The 17,018-nt window shown below is 38.0% G+C and overlaps 1 protein-coding gene across 4 annotated transcripts in view; it reads left to right on the forward strand.

The window, feature by feature from the left end:
* Positions 1-17,018, forward strand: part of AP3B1 (adaptor related protein complex 3 subunit beta 1) — a 161,250-nt gene that overhangs the window by 26,120 nt on the left and 118,112 nt on the right. For all 4 annotated transcript variants that reach the window (XM_032095488.1, XM_032095489.1, XM_032095491.1 and 1 more), the window contains exons 5-6: positions 1,860-2,020; positions 7,215-7,281. In XM_032095488.1, coding sequence (XP_031951379.1) covers positions 1,860-2,020; positions 7,215-7,281 — 228 coding nt within the window. The remainder of the gene's footprint in view (positions 1-1,859; positions 2,021-7,214; positions 7,282-17,018) is intronic.

A 17,018-nucleotide genomic window follows, 5' to 3' on the forward strand; every position in this document is an offset into this window, starting at 1 on the left:
TGTGTACAACAGAGAATTGAAACATAAGGAAGACAGTAGTACCTAAATTAAAATATTCAGTATCTTGCACATGGTACTTTTTCATTAAAAGCACTGAAAAAATAGCATTTTGTACTCTTTTGTTTCAAATGAGGTAACAGTGAGAAATGGGATTAGACAGCAAAGTTTAGGATTGCCTTTGAAATGTGACTGTGGAGAGAAGAAAGATTTATTAAGTTTTTGTTCTGAAATTTGGCCAGTTTCTATATTAAGACTGGGTTTTTCTTGTACCCTTCTTGTACCCTAGGCTCATTTCTGTTATGTCACTTAACCCACACCTTGCATCTTGTTGGAAAATGTTGCAATCAGAGCACGTGTTGTGCAGCTGTAGGAGGATCCCACATCAACTAGAGGGTTTTCTGCCCCCTTCCCTTGAACTTTCATCTCAAAGTCATATGTACCGCCTTTACTATCTCTAGCTGCCATGAAAAGCTACAATTCAGATGACTTTGTATCCGGTGTTTTTTGTGATATATGTGTACAGTGAACACTCCTCATAGCATAATGCTTTTAAAAGCTGTGGGTAATGAGAACAAAAGGAGGAGTGATAATGTTGGGGCTGAGTAGCAAAAAAAATAACTGGTGGTGTGGCAAGGGAGTAGACACCAAGCTAGTAGAGATTGTCAGCAACTAAAGAAATGACTAAGCCTGCTATGAACTATAGGTCTCTGTTCATTTTTTGTAGTGTTTTGTTTCTCAATTTGTGATGATTATAATTCAGCTTTATGTGTGGAGATACTTTTTTTTTTTTTACCTTCCCCTGTGCAAAGAACTTTTATTTTAAACTTAAGTCACTGCAGATGAGCTTTGCAAACTCTGGTAGAAACATGATATTTTTCCAAAAATGGTCAAATAAAGGGCTTTCACCATCCAGACACTTACTACTTAGAAGCTTTTAAGATGAAGAAATTTTGAGATCTTAGATGAATTGATAATTAGGTAATACCGGTCTGAAAATATGTGTTACCAGCTCTCAGTCCTTGGGAGAAATGTTCTTTGGGAGATTGCATTCTGGCAGTACAATGAATTAATGATGCTGCAATTTCACTTTGCTAGATTTCAGAGGATTTAGTAGTTGATTAAGCAACATTTTTCTCTTGTGTTCCAAGCCCATGATAAATGGATAAAGTTTACATAACAGTTCATCCAAATACAGATGTGGGATCTCCAAGCTAACCCTAGTATTGTAAAAAATGACCAAGAACTGGGGCAAAACAAGAGAGGATAAGAAACAGAAAAAAGCCTCAAAACATTTACCCTAATATTTTGACATGTTTTTTAAAATTGTTTTTGTTACTGGCTTCAGTTTGTATCCTGCAGTAAAGTATAAAATGGATTTGTTGTCAAGAACTTGAGTGGGAATGTCACAACTGAGAACAACGTTTTCGTTTGACATTTCTTAAATATAAGTAATAAAATTGAGCTAGTGTGTCTTTCAGAATATCTGAATTCCACTTGGACTGCAGCAAATATATCAGATTATTAAATAAAATACTCAGTTTTTTAATCCATAATTTACATATTGTACTTTCCAAACCAAAATATGGTAATGCTTTCCTTTGTAAAATTTTCAGATTTTCATAATATGTAATGTTCTCTTTCTTATTTTGTTTTACTTTTTTTTTGTTTTGTTTTGGATATTTCTTCGTGTGAAGTGTGGCACATTTTATTATTAGCATGGCTAAATTCACTTGCAAGTTTGACTCAGAAAGGTTTCATTTTAATGTGTCCTCACTAATTAGTGTAAACACAGCAGCGAATTTAATGGCTTTTTTCTGCACTATCTTATTTTATTTCTCCTCTTCACTCTTGTTCCTTAGGATCCTAATCAGTTAATCCGTGCAAGTGCTTTAAGAGTTCTATCCAGTATACGTGTCCCAATTATTGTTCCTATTATGATGCTTGCTATTAAGGAAGCCTCTTCTGATTTATCTCCTTATGTGAGAAAGAATGCAGCCCATGCAATCCAAAAACTGTACAGGTGAGTGATTCTGACAATTACTGAAAAGAATTTTATAATAGTTGTGGGCTACGTTTATAAAGACTACTGTGAGTTTGGCATGTTTCAGATCCATTTCTTTAAAAGTATAGGGTGGGGGTAGACATTCTGTCACTCAGCTGGTTTGGTTGTTATTCAAGCAATTCTCTTGCTTGCTAGACTAACAGGATAATTATAAATATAATTTATACAATAAAACCTGATGCATTATATTTTGTTTTTTAATATACTAGTTATTTTCATCTATGTAACCACTGTTTGGATGGGTGTTCTCAGAATCTGAGATTTCTCTGTTTCAAGTCTTGTATCTTTCATCCTGAGGCATTTCCCTGAAGGTAGTTTGCAGCACATGTGACAAAAGAATGCTAACTTCTAGAAATTTTATCTGTGCAAGTCCAAATCTTTCAGATCTTCCTCTTCTTCTTCAGAAATCCTTGCTGTGGAAGAGTTCTTAAAAAGATGTGGGCACTGGTTTGCAGAGATGGGGTCAACAGAACCTGTACCTTTGCAAAACATCTCCGGGCATTTATTTTACTACTTACTTCACTTTTATTTTGCCTATGCCAAAAAGGGGAGGTTGAGCGATGTTAGAGGTTCTGAATCAGGTAACCACCTAGTCACAAGGCGGAGCATGTATTCCTAATGGGCGTATACACGCAGCTATCTATACAGATCGGCAGAGACAGAAATGAGCAATCATGCAGACAATACCAGCACCAGCAGCCTTACTCTGGTGCTCTCTGGCTGATCAGAATACAGACCTATTAGCATGCCTAGACGTGTACAATATGGACCCCAATAATAATCCCAGGTGCTCAGTATTTCCAGTAACAGGCTTTTGATCCCCAGTCTCCCAGTCAGTGGTACATGCAAATGCATAGTGCTTGTAAACCTTCTGCACTTCCTACTACAGACTCCCTCAGGCAGGTGCGTACATGCCCAAACCTTTCACTGGAACACTATGAATCCCACAGTATCTGGATTTAGACACAAAGGCTGTGCTGTAGGAGGCCCATATACCTTATCTCTACTTCTCTTGCATTAGGTGGAGAGGAAGTGGGGAGAGAAACAGAGAGATTAAGACACTCAAATGGGTATCTGAATAAACTTCCAGACCTTAGAGTCTCTCCAGTAGTTGGCCTGGATAGCCTGGGGCCCTCTGGTAGACACAATCTCCAGTTATTGCACTCAGACACACACAGAGGTGTCTAGCCTAGATCTATGGCCCCACTTCAGTATCTGACTTCCCAAGGCATGTAGTCTGGTTTGGTATTCTCAGGCACTCGTACACGGACATATATACTTGCTCTGGTTGCTGGTGCTGCAGTTGTACAGGCCCGTATATCCCATGGTTAAATCTCCAGCTTAGATCTGTGTATCATACATGTACACAGAATAGAGACTGCCTGTGTAGTCATCAGGTTCACAGCATGGATAGGTAAGTGTACAGCAGCAAAGCACTTGCATACAACTGGCTTCTTTTATGCATCTCTCCATTTTCTTGGTTTTGTTCCTCCCAAGATCCTTTAGATCCCTCCATTTCCCTGCCTTTCATTTCTCCCATAAACATCCCACAGTAAGTATTGGATGATCCCAAAACCTGTGTCTGGCATTGCATAGTAAGTTTTAGCCCTGTAACTAGTAATATCCCTAAGTCTTAAAGATGCTCTGGAGATTCTGCCTTATGGTCCATTCATTTCAGGACTGTAAGGCTGATGTCTTATCCATGGCAGCTCTCTGACAAACCTGGGTAGAGGCTCCTTCCTTCTGGTGATCTTTATTTTTTTTTTTTTTCTGAGCTGAGTGCTCTCATGTGATACCCTTTTAACATGTAACCTAACAAAAAAGAATGGATTTAAAGTCTCTTCCTGCTATTTGAGTAGGTTTTTTTTTCTTAGTAACTGGTTCCAGTACACAAAAACTTTTTGGCCTGAATTATTCTCTATACATACAATGTCCTTTTTTGCTGTTTTTTTTTTCCTGATAGTATCAGAACTCTTTGGAGCAGTTCAGCAGGAGAAAATGGTCCGTTAGTGGCAGCAAGGCACAGTAGTATCTGGTCAGCAGGCTATTTCAAGGAATTTTTACTGAAATTGATGCTTTCATTTCTTGTTTTCATGACAGCAAAGTTTGTTTTACTAGCAGATTAAGGAGTTCATTGGTAATTGGTGCAAAACTGGAAAATGATGAAATCTAATGATTAAAAATGACCTTTCATCTGTCATCTAGTCTCCAGATATGACTGCATCTTCAAATATAACTTGCATATTTTCTTATCTCTGTTTCATATGTTATTCTAGGCTTGTATGATGTAAGTGGTAACATATGGAAGTCATCCTTGCAAATAGAATAAGAAGACAAGTTTTATGGTAAAAGGTAGAGCACATGGTAGAAAGCACAGTAGCAGAATCTGGAGAAACTTGCCTTACCTCCTTCTACTTTCCATGAATTCCTAGTGGTAGTAAAATGGACATGTAGCTTCCATAACGAAGGAAAACTAGTGAAACTAATGTCCTGTAAAGGTTTCCTTAATGGTTCAGAGGGCCTGTACATCCTTCACCAGTTTTCACTTCATGCAAGCATCCTAGGTGTCATAATGCAAGATTTCAAACTGCTGTAGCTGGAAATTCCTCCTTACCTGGACTAGAGTAAGCTTCGTGATTACTTCTGAGTGGAGTTGGAGCTAAAAATTGTGTCCTTAGTAGTAGGATTTCGGGGCTGGTTATAAAAAGCATGTGAACTTTTATTTTCATATTTTCAAAACTTACTTGTACAAATGCTGTATCTGTAATGCTGGTTAACCATGGAACCAAGGCAGAGAGTGTAATTTTCTTGGTCACTGGAAAAAGCAGCAGTATTGGAAACTGGTGAAGAGGCTATCAAATTCACCTGTCCGCAGGCAGACCCAGTTGGCTTGCCTGCAAGCAAGAGTAGGTAGTAGTTAACAGGCTATCTTGGCAGATGTTTAAAGAAGGTTCATGACTAGTAGCTAGACAATTCAGCAACACTCATCATACACTGGTGGCAAGGCTGACTATTGGCTTACTGCAACAAGTAAGTAATTTCACAGTACTTATTTTTAAGTTGGTCTGAATCAGGATCCTGAAGGGGATGGACTTTCGATATAAAGGTCACTCAAGAGTTAATATGCTCTCCTACATCTAGCTACTCCATCTTCTGCAACCATTTGAATAAGAAGCAGTAACAGTTTATTCTAATATGTCTGTATGCTTCATTTGCTTTTTTGGTTTTCCCAGCTTCTCTGCCTGTTTAATAGTTCTGTATTTCAGTTAGTGCTCTAGTCAGGGTTCTGGATGCAGGTTCAATACTCCAGTCTTCCTTATATTTAGTGTCATGGTTTTTGGATGGCTGTCTTCCCTAGAAGAGCTTGTTTATTAGTAGTTCAATCAATCCTAACAGCAGGAAGCTTACATATCAAGCAGAAAAGATTTCAAGCATAGTCTGAACAGCAACATTTGTGTCCAATGCAATCAACATTGCCAGGTATGTTGAAGTAATTTCATCACTGAAGATGTCAGACATTTTGCTTATTTCACTTAAGAGTGCATTTTGAAGATATTAGTAGCTTCTGTCTATCAGTTGAAAACTGTACTGTGTTGGCAGCGAGGTTTGGAGAAGGACTACTTAAAAGTCCCATCACTGGTATTAAAGATTTCATACTAGTACTAGATGTCATAATGGGAGCAAATCACAGAGCTCTTCAGCCTCTTCTTTTATTTGCACTCTGAAAATGGTCCCTTCCTTGTCTAAAATATCAGGACAGTGGAGGGGGAGAAATGTAAATTCAGTTACTGGGCACCTTACTGAAGACTTTCTTGATCACATAAAAAAAATGCTTTTGCTCAAGTTTTTTAGCTGTAAGCACTCTCTTCTCTCTAAATTCTCTGCCAATTTTGAAAATTCGGAGTAAGACCTATTTGAAAGACTTTTGGCTTTTCCTCTGAAGGTTTTGGTCCTTGGCAGAAGATCCAGTAAAACTCCTTCTACAAAAATAGAAGTTGGAGCAAAAGGTGATCATGAAAGTACATATGGAACAATGTACTGTTACTTCGCTTATGATGATAGTGGCTTCTAACAAAGTTTTGTTACCCATTTTGCATGTTCTAGTGTTGCTGGGTATTAGAGCCTTAGTGAAGTAGTACTCAGCTAGATAATCACTTTGTGAATCTGTACCTGGAAGGATACACCGTGTATTAGGACAGTCCATCATTCAGCATTAAAACTGAAGTATTCAATAATGACCAAATACTCTCTCACTTACCTGTAATTGTATCCATGTTGAAATGACTTTTCAAAGGCATAGAACTACACATCTCTATGGGTCTTTGTACTCAACTTTCTCTTTCTATTTTCTTCTGACTTGGCTTTAAATTCTTCAATGCTGTATAGATACATGAAGAGGAAGCAACTGGAGTGAAAAGTTGGTCCTTACTTGCCTAAGACACGCGTTTGACAATAGTGGATATCTCTGGCAAATTTTTCTCTGCTCTTGTAATGTGAAAAGATACTACAAAGGTTGTTCCTTGCAACTTTTGTTTTTCCTCTGCTTTTGCTGTTTATGTAGCACTTCAAGCAGTCTATTTTTCATTAGCTTGCACACCAGCTTTGTACAGGTACACTTGAATACAATGTCCACATTTTTGAGTTCCAGTACTTCTGTATAAAATTAGTGGTTAACTTAAAAGTGGTTGAAGTCTTACTTGAAGCTCTGTGTTGATAATTAGATAATAAAAGTATCATTCTTCTCTGTTCAGATGTTCATTCACCACTGAATTATTTATACTGAAATTCATTTCTGCAAAAGCAGTGAGAACTTTGTCACTTAACATCTGAAATTCAGTCAAGTTTTCTGTGATGTTGTTTGGCCTGTCTTAATGTTTTTTAGATCCTAATTTTTTAATGAGTTTAAATTTCCTATAGAACACACATAAAGGATATAAGATAAAATAGTATTTATAATTTAATTTTATACTCCTAACTTATTTTCAGTCAAGTTCTTTTCCAATGAGTCCTTTGGAATACTTGATTTTTCTGGAAGTGGTTTCTTCAATGTTCTTTGTTTCTGGTTTTTGTCTAAAGGTCAAAAAACCAAACTTGCTTTGATTTTGGATATGTCTGACCAAATTAGTTAAAATAATTTTATTTTTATTTCTAGCCTTGACCCAGAGCAAAAGGAAATGTTGATTGAAGTGATAGAAAAACTTCTGAAGGATAGAAGTACGGTAAGAAACAGTTTTTGTGACACATGCATATATTTTTAAAGAGAGTACTCCTGAGACTCTCATTCAGCAGTAAGTAATACACTTTCCTAACCCTTGCCAATGTTGTTTTGTATGCTTTTAGATAGAAGTATCATTGGGTATTTATGCATTTATAGTATGACTGTAATAGTGACCATCCTTTAATAAGATGTAATTTTACTTGCATTATAAATCTGTTAATTAATGTTTTTGTTAGCCTGTGTTTTATGTATGCTTCTTTAAACTTTATTTTGAAAATCAAAGTTATATAATAATATGAATCAGTGTGCCAGTGCACTTTTTCATTGGGAAATTAGTTTAATAATTTCAATTAGTTTGTAGTGCTGTAAGAATTTATTACTTGTGTTTGATGCACAGTGCGCCTATTGACATCCATCTATCTTGCAGTGTGTATAGTTATTAAAAAATTATATTTGCCATGCAGTTGTTTATTCTTGCCAGTATCTCCACTTCTGGTCTGGTAAATAAAGAGGTGTTCTGGCATAATTTCTGTAAGTTTAACACTCCTATTATATTTTACCTGCCCTATGTAGCTACAGGTTTTCCATATGAACTCCTGGATGTCTCACAGTGGTCACACACTTTATTTTGTTTTATTTTGCAAATAAGTTTTCCACTTGTATCTAGAAAGGTAACTGATCAAAGAATCAAAGTTGGATTTCAAAGAGAAACCTGATTTGTAAATTAAAACATTCTCTTGTTGCAGAATGGTTAGAGGATCAGGGACATGGATTATTGATAAAGGGAACAAATCAATAACAGAACTGTACAAAGCAAAGGCCTGCAAGCAAAGGCCTGCGTGAGAAAAAGCCTCCATGAGAAATGCGTGCGTGAGAAACAAGCCTGAGACCAAAAAGGGAGTTTTTAGGAGGTACAGTGCTGTTCTGATAAAGATGTGCTGACCATGAGAAGGGAGGAAAAACTTTGATCTCTCAAGACAAAACATAAAGCTTGCCAAATGTAGTCTTTTATCTAACCCAATTATGTAGAAGTAAGAATGCGCCTTCGTAAGTTTAATTAAAGAACTGATAAGCATGTATACTTTCAATACTATATAAGTGCCCTCTGTATTGCTAATAAACAAAGCTTGCTTTACCAATCACATCGGTTGTCTGCATGGCTTCCCTCACCCGAAGTCGGCATTTGGCGCCCGAGCAGGGACTGGGACTTCGTTTTCTTGACTAAGGTGGGAGACCGAAAAGGCACCGATAAGCAGCGATCGGGGGGCAAAAGATCAGCAGCTGCAGGCAAGCGTCTGATCCGTGCCTGGACTGACCTACGGAGGGGTCCGCTGTATCGGCTGACAAGGGCAAACCTGGGAAAAGGCTGCACAAATCCTGTCAACAGGGGTTGCGGTAAGACGCAGATGCGGTAGGACGCAGATATGGAAACAGAGGTGACCCTTGATTTATTTTTATGCTTTTTAGAAAAGCGGGGAGTTAAGAAGTAAACCTTTGTAAGGAACTAGCTGAACCAAGATCGTTCAAAAAGAAAGCTAAAGAAGCAAAAGCTGTCGGTTTAACCTGGAGAGCAGTAACTGGCACTCTCGCAGAGATGAAAACAGAGAGGACAGTGGCTGCAGATGCCATAGAGGCTTTAGAGAATAGCAGCTCCAAGAAAGGAACAGACGGGGGTCTTACGGAGAGGCGGGCAGAGACCGGAGCGGAGCCCAGGGTAGCACGGTCCTTTGGGCTGGCCGCGAGAAAACCGATTAAAAGCACAGCAGCACCTGTCTACTTACTGCAGGAGCTGCTAAATTCAGCAGGGCAGGATGTTATCCGTCCGATGTCTGAGAGAGTAATGGCCGCAAACGCGGAAGCAGAGCCGCCCGACCCAGGGGGCGGGGCGCAGGCGGGCCAAGGAGACACAGGCAGTCCTGGTGTCCGGCCGAAAGCGGCAGAGCAGCCCAGAGGTCCTAAAGCCCAGCCAAAAGCGGCAGAGAGCAACCCCCCTCCACTGAACAGCGAAGTAACGTCCGGCTGCGAAGCAGCTTCTGCGGTTTCGTTGCCTGCAGAGCCAGAGCCAGCCAGGGCTGCCAGGGCTCAGCCCCAAAAGAGGGAGAAGCACCAAGAAATGATGCAAGAAGTAATCAAAAAGCTTGCTGACTTATTTACATGAAGCATCCTGCAGTTTATCTTTACAGCAGATGTCTTGTGTCCGAATGATTGCATCAGCATCGCACAATTGTTGTTAACCCCTTCACAGTTCCTGCTCTGGGAACAAACGTGGAAACAGCTAGCACAAGAAGAAGCTAGCAAACATCAAGGTGACACACAAGACCCACTGTATGCATGACAAGCTGACATGCTAACTGGAAGCAGAGCTTACAGGGCAACAATAACACAGCTGACCATGCCCGTAGTAATTCATCAGTTGTCACAGACTCTTGCCCACAAAGCCTTGTCAGCAGCCTTAAAGGATGCAACTGAGCTCTCTGAAGGGCTCCAAGAGCAAATGTTCCAAACACTTGCATTTGAAAATACTAATAGGCAAACTAAGACAATTCTTGCCATGCTGCCCCAAGGAGCAGCTGTAAACGAGATGCTCATACATGCTACCTGTGCAAAACAGTCATCTCAAACAGCTGCTTTTACTGCAATGCTGCAGAATGTCCTGCAACAACAGGGACAAGTCATCACCGCAGCACTGACCAGAGGGGTGCCCAGCAAGTGGTGCCGTGCTATGCTTACAAGACCCCGAAGCGAGAAGGCGCAGTCAGCATCAGCTCCTGAGGAAAGTGATGCCACTACTTCAACAGCTGGAACTCTGAGACCTCTGTCCCGAGAAGCCTTGGGAGAGGCTGCAGACGTGGCTGAGTGAAGGAGCTGAGGACTTGCCAGATCCACCACCTCCGTAGCAGGAGAAATAACGAGACTCTGGGGTGAATGTAACAGCTGCCCTAGGTGGTTGCTAGTGACTTGTGGTGGGTGTCGGGGAACTCTCTCCAAAGGCAAAACCAAGAAGGAGAATTGCATAAATTTTTAGGAATCGCTTCAGACATAGAAGTAGAGTAGGGGATTAGTTTTTTGACTGTCTTGAGACAAGAGTATTAGTGGACATTTTCAATCAGCTGTCCGCCCATTTAGATCGAGTGAAGGCAGTCAATTTAGCTAGCATTTATGTTTTTGTCTGGTGCTTTAGCAGCCAGGGCTTACGCTATTTTGCATAAACTTGCTTGCTGGGAGAGGGATAAGTTGAACATAACTTCGCAAATGCTTGATGAGTTAAGCGTAGATGTTACTAGTGTTAGACATACAATATTACAAAATTAAGTAGCCATTGATATTTTACTATTAGCTCACAGCCACGGCTGTGAAGAGTTCTAAGGTATGTGCTGTATGAATCTTTCTGACCACTCTGTCCTGATTCACAAGCAGATAAGTGAGTTACATCAATTAACCACCCAATTACAGAAAGAAGATGGTCTCGGCTTAGAAGGATGGTTAAAGTCACTAGGTTTAGGAACATGGCTAGTTTCACTTGTGTAGCATTCGATTACTGTAGGACTAGTAATATTATTAATAATAGAGTGCTTACCTGGCCTACGTCAATGCTTGCAAAAGATGATATACAAAGTTACTACATCTGTAGCCAATCAAATATTACCTTTACAAAAAGAAAAAAGGGGAATTGTTGCAGAATGGTTAGAGGATCAGGGACATGGATTATTGATAAAGGGAACAAATCAATAACAGAACTGTACAAAGCAAAGGCCTGCAAGCAAAGGCCTGCATGAGAAAAAGCCTCCATGAGAAATGCGTGCGTGAGAAACAAGCCTGAGACCAAAAAGGGAGTTTTTAGGAGGTACAGTGCTGTTCTGATAAAGATGTGCTGACCATGAGAAGGGAGGAAAAACTTTGATCTCTCAAGACAAAACATAAAGCTTGCCAAATGTAGTCTTTTATCTAACCCAATTATGTAGAAGTAAGAATGCGCCTTCGTAAGTTTAATTAAAGAACTGATAAGCATGTATACTTTCAATACTATATAAGTGCCCTCTGTATTGCTAATAAACAAAGCTTGCTTTACCAATCACATCGGTTGTCTGCATGGCTTCCCGCACCTGAAGTCGTCATTCTCTTGTTCTTCTTGTTCAGGTCACTAATTTAATGAACATAATCCTTTTTGACTAAGTGAAAGTATTAATAGGTACTAGATAGTGTGTTCATCTCCTATTTGCCAAGTGTTTTTGTAACACATACGGCTGTATCCTGCATTGTTGTACCACAGTCAAGGTGTTCAGAGCATAAAGGGTGCTGTTCTCTAAAAGACATCCTGCAACTTCCACTGAAGGGTTACTGAAAGAGGTGTGTTAGAGCTTAATGGCTCAGCAGACAGTTAGTTAGGTCTCCTGACTTGACAGAGGCCTTTGAGCTTGTGTGAAGTTGCACATGCAGTGGTTCTTCATGTATTTTTTGTTGTGGTTCATGCTCATGGTATACATGCAATCTGTGAATGTGGGATTAGATTGTTAACATATCTAGAGGAATAAAGGGCTAAAAAATACCACAAAAAAGTAAAATCCCTGAGTTTTTACTCTGTTTCCTAGGCCTTATTCCGTATGGTAAATGGTTATCCCACACCAAGTCATTTACACATTTACTTCAACAAAAAAGTATGGAGTAGGTTTGGGTCTTCTATCTCCTTGGCATTTGGAACTACTTTTAAGGAGACAATGGGCTCATTGCCTAGTATGTGCTACAGTTTTGGTGCCTCCCTGACGCTGAATATTGGACACCATATTTATGAAGATACCAGTGAAGCAATAGCTAAGATTATATACTAGACTCAGGTCTTCTGCATTTGTTTGGAGACGTACATGGTTAACAACTTTTTGCTCCCTCTGATCCCTCTGTCTATTCCCTAGTAAGGGATTCCAGCCCTGATTCTAGTCTGGGCTGACATCTCAGCTTCAAAAGTCTTACTCTTTTGAGAAGTAATATGAAGACTAATTATTTCAAAAAGAAAACATACAGATCTCTCTTTAAGACTCTCTGCATTGAACTAAGCGTGCTCTTTGACCCTAGACAGCTTGTGGTGGTCTAAAATAGATTAGTCTCTCTTTAATCTTTCATAGCTTTGGAAGGACTAGTCTAGCATGGCAAAGCTTTATCTTAGGTAGTTACCTTTTGTCACGTACCACTGAATGTTCCCAGAAAGCCTCCACATTTGCTAACAGAATGTGAGTAGTGCACAAGTGTTTTGTTAGCTGGTGATTCCAATCTGAATAAGCTTATTCTTTGCCCCTAATTGGAAAACAGCAATTTGCTCACAGTGGGGAAATCAAGAGTGCCATTTGTAGCTAGTTTCAGCCTTTAAAATTGGAGGAGATGCAGCTGCTTATAGATGGTGGTCCTTAAGTACAGGTGTGTACATACGTTGCCTTAGGCTGTCAGTTTTATAGATCTTAATGAGGCTGCATCCTGGGGAAATTTGTGTTAATTTGATTCATCTTTTTGAATTCTTTAAGGGAAGCTGAACTTCATACACTTAGCCTAAAAGAGAAAGCTCCAACATATATTAAGAAAAAGACAAGCGCTTTTAGAAGGTATTTTGCAGTCTTGCTGAAGAAAGTTAAGTCTGTTTGCTGCCATAGGAATTCTACAAATGGGACCAAACTGTAAAACAACAGCTTTTGATCATAGACTTACGAAGTGTCTGTATTAGATTAATGGTATGTCTCAGCTTTTTGAAGCTTCTGTTGCCTGTTTGACAGTCAAGGTGCCTGAAATTTGTAGGGTGATAATGTGGAACTAGAACTATAAATGTTTACTCCACACTGATCTTCGGATTCCTTCTACTTAAATGCATAGCAGCTGTTCCCTTACATTAACATTAGTTGTCATTTCCTGCTAGCTCTAATCTAATGTCAGCAAATCAGTTTGTTCATTAAATAGTGTTTTTACCAGAGTGGGAGAATCCTAGTGACTTAGTTGAGTATCAGTGGTTTTCCACCTTTTTTTCACTTGATGGAACTGTCAGGTTACTTTTGGCACTTCTGTGCTCTTAAGGGCTGATAATTGTCAGACATGCCATAACATTGTATATTAACCCCTGGATCTGAGAAAATCCACTGTTGACTGATTATTGATTATTTTGATTAATTTTTTAAGTCTATTGGTATTTTTTGGTATTTTTTCTTTGTAATCCATTTGATTTTTTTTTTTTTTTTGCATCCACTTGGTTTAGACGTTTGGAGGGAGAATGTACTTAGTAACATTGACTATCTATGTAACAGTCTAATATTATTCAGGTGATATTTGAGACTGCACTTTAATGAGAACTAAACTTTTACTCAAAATCTGCTTATTTTCTGTAGCTATTTGACCTCTGGCAGGATTTTTGAAATTTACTGCTGTAATCTCTATGTTAGAGATAGAATAGCTAATAAATATAGATGCCTCTAAATTTCTGTAAACCAGGAAGGTTTTTCAGAGAGAGCATGCCATTGTATGTTATTAATGCAGTTTTTGTTGCACAGAAAAGACATAATGTATTTCAATTATCCAGAGTCATTTTACATTTGAAATAGCAAGAAATTATCAGGATGGGAATTTTACTATAGTAAAATTAAGCCCCTTTTCAGGCAGAATAGGATGTGTTTTTGTTTTTAGGTCTGATTCAGTAGTAAATTTTAATATAAGCTGAGGTAAGCAAAACTTAAAATGAGATGAGGTCTAACCTTAATCCAGCACTTCATTAAAATTTCTGGTGAGATAAATGAAAAATCACTCTACTCCTTGAGTGTCTTAACACAAAGATTCAATTAAAACACAAACATTCAGTTAACCTAAATTGCAGAATTATCAAGTGCAAGCCATTGTTAACATACCATCAAGGGTAGCTAACTAGGAATTAGAGTCTATCAACAAATCTGTGATTTTGTGCAAGTGTATTTAAATTTTGAACAGATAAGATGTTTACAAGTATTTTTATTATTGAGGCTTATAAACTCCTAGCTATGTTTTAACCCTTGCTTTACAATTACCTCACATTTTGATAAGCAGATACAAGAGCATGAATACCTGCTCCTTTTGTTTTTCTAGTAATTCTAGAAAATTGAGAAGCTGATGCAATTTCATGTAGAAGGGAAGATAAAGGCATGCTTGTATTCTATGCTAAAATGATTTTCTCTGAAAGTAATATGGCTAGTCATGTGTGAAAGTATAATTGGGTGTTTTAGAGCAAACTAGTTCCCTTTTCTTTTTAGTCAATTTTGTATTGCGTCACTCTAATTCTGTTTTTTCTATTCAGCGATAACCTAGCTTTGACGCACAGGGTTTAAGGCAAGATTTGTTGCATAAGTTTCTTTTGGAAGAAAAAGATATCCTGAGGGACTGTAGCTAGCAGCTTGTGTATTTTACAATGCTGTGTAAACAACAATGAAAATTAGTTTCATTAATGATATCTGAGTTACAGAAGGTAAAAGAAAAAATAAAATCCATGTTGGCATTGAAAAGGAGTCATGCCTGTTATCCAAACCTGTAAAGCAAAAAGAGCTTGTGACTTACATTCCCCAGTCCATATTAAAGTATCCCAAAATATATTAAAAGCTGCATCTATAAAGGAAATGCAGAATGTAGTTGGGATGTGGTTGTATGGATGATGGGCATATTAAAAATGCCAAAATTTATTGCTGATTTACATCTGTAACTTTGATCAGATTTTATTCTGTTTGGGTACATACGTCTGTTATAATGAATTTATTATTCTGTTCTGGTGTGATAATTTACTATTAATAATAACATGCAATTTAGTATTAACTCTATTTTGGGGGTGAAAAGACCTTATGCAAATATGTGAGTATAGAGATTTCTTTTGCAGACTGCATGGCTACTAGATGAAGTGCAAATTCTTTCTCAGTGACATTCCTTTGATTAAAAAAATCATCCTAGGAATTGACGATGGCTTGGCGATGCAGATCTTACTCTTTTACACTAAAAGCAGTGTATTTGGGCATAATGGGAAAGAAAGCTGGCACTCTTCAACAGTAGTCTTCAGCTAATAATGTAATATTTCAGTTAAAAACCAAATGTGTGGGTAAGAAGATGTTTTCTTAACTTATTGATTTCACGTTGGTAAATGCTTCACTTTTGTGGAAAAAAATTACTGAGTTTGTGCCGATGTTTTGTTGTGATAGATCTATTATCCAGCTATTAGAAGATAAATGACTGATCTTTTCCACTTTCCTTGCCTCCAGAAAATTGAAATAAGAAGGGGAATATCATTTGGGCTGTATGATTAGGGCAGGTGGGGTGGCCATTAATTTAAGAGAGAAGAATCTTGGCAGCATGGGCCAACTTTCACTGTATTATCAATCAAACCTCGATGCACTTCTTGTGATGACCCAGCACTCTCAGGTTTTTGCAGCGTTAATTAGAATTCATGACAAAATAGATGCAAGGAAACATTTTGTACCCTTCATAATTTTATAGAAAATTTATTGTTATTAGAGGAACCATTTGCTTAGTGTGATTTTTTTCATTACCAGCTTGTCAACTAGCTTAGATAATCTGGAGAAAATATGAACTCCATAGATTGGGTGTCACTTTTGTTGATGGTTCATATAGTTTACCTTGGAGCACAACTAATGGCTGAAGTTCATAGCAACAGCACAGAAAAATGTGGCACCTAGTGGAAGACAAATGAACCATGTTTATTGCTTTAATATAAAAAATACATAAACGGAAAGCAGCATTTGAGTGTGATGAGCTCATTGCTAGTTTTGTTGGAGTGATTTATATTTTCTCTTTATACAAAAAGCTACTATTGACACAGTGAGATGGAAATTAACTGACTGTTTTTTAGAAACCGGTATTTTTTGGTTTTATGTTCTGATTGAATCATTTTGTTTTAATTTTAAATACTTTTATGGAATGTTGAGCATTTAATAAACAAAGATTATTAGCTGTTCCACTGATGTTTAGATATATAGTGGGATCATACTATAGGGGAAACAGTGTCAACTAGAAAATAATCTCTTATGAAGAAAACATTAGGAAATTTTCTCAGAGAAATCCTCTTGTTACCAGTGCATTTTCAGTCTGTCACATTCTTACTTTTTTTTTCCACTTTCAAATGAAAAGCTTAATTTTAGAAAATACAATAATGGGGAGAGAGGCATGATCTTAATAGTGTCATGATGAATGGCAATTCCTGGATTAACTTGTAAATCTGGGGACTTGCCACAGGAATAAAATGCTTGTTTATCCGGTGCACCTCTTGCATTTCATAGCATATGTTCAATTTTTTTACTAATGTCTTTTAAGCATTCACAGGTGATAGCATTCTCATTGTAAACTTGAGTAGGTGACAGATGTAAGTATTTAGAATTCCTGTATTCCACTTTGACTCTTTCTTTGTATTAAGTTGATGTGTTTTATTCATAGTAACTGAGTTTTTAAAAAACCAGCAGTGTTTATAGGCTATATTCTCAGTTTTAAATGATCTGAGTTAGTGTTATATGTATTTTATGCCAGCTTTCAAACTAAATCATATCCAAATGAAAGAGAAATACAGCAAAATGTGTGTACTGAACTACTAGTAGTAAAAGACAAGGATACTCTCTCTAGAATTACTGTTGGAAATCTGTGTCAGCCTTCACCTGTGAACCTAAAAGGGTATTTTTAACCATCAGACTGTGACTATTCCGATAGTCATAAACTGATCTGTGTGTCAATCTCTCTTGTCTCTGAGAT

The sequence above is a fragment of the Corvus moneduloides genome, chromosome Z (genome assembly GCF_009650955.1).
Source record: "Corvus moneduloides isolate bCorMon1 chromosome Z, bCorMon1.pri, whole genome shotgun sequence".
Classification (NCBI taxonomy): Eukaryota; Metazoa; Chordata; class Aves; order Passeriformes; family Corvidae; genus Corvus; species Corvus moneduloides.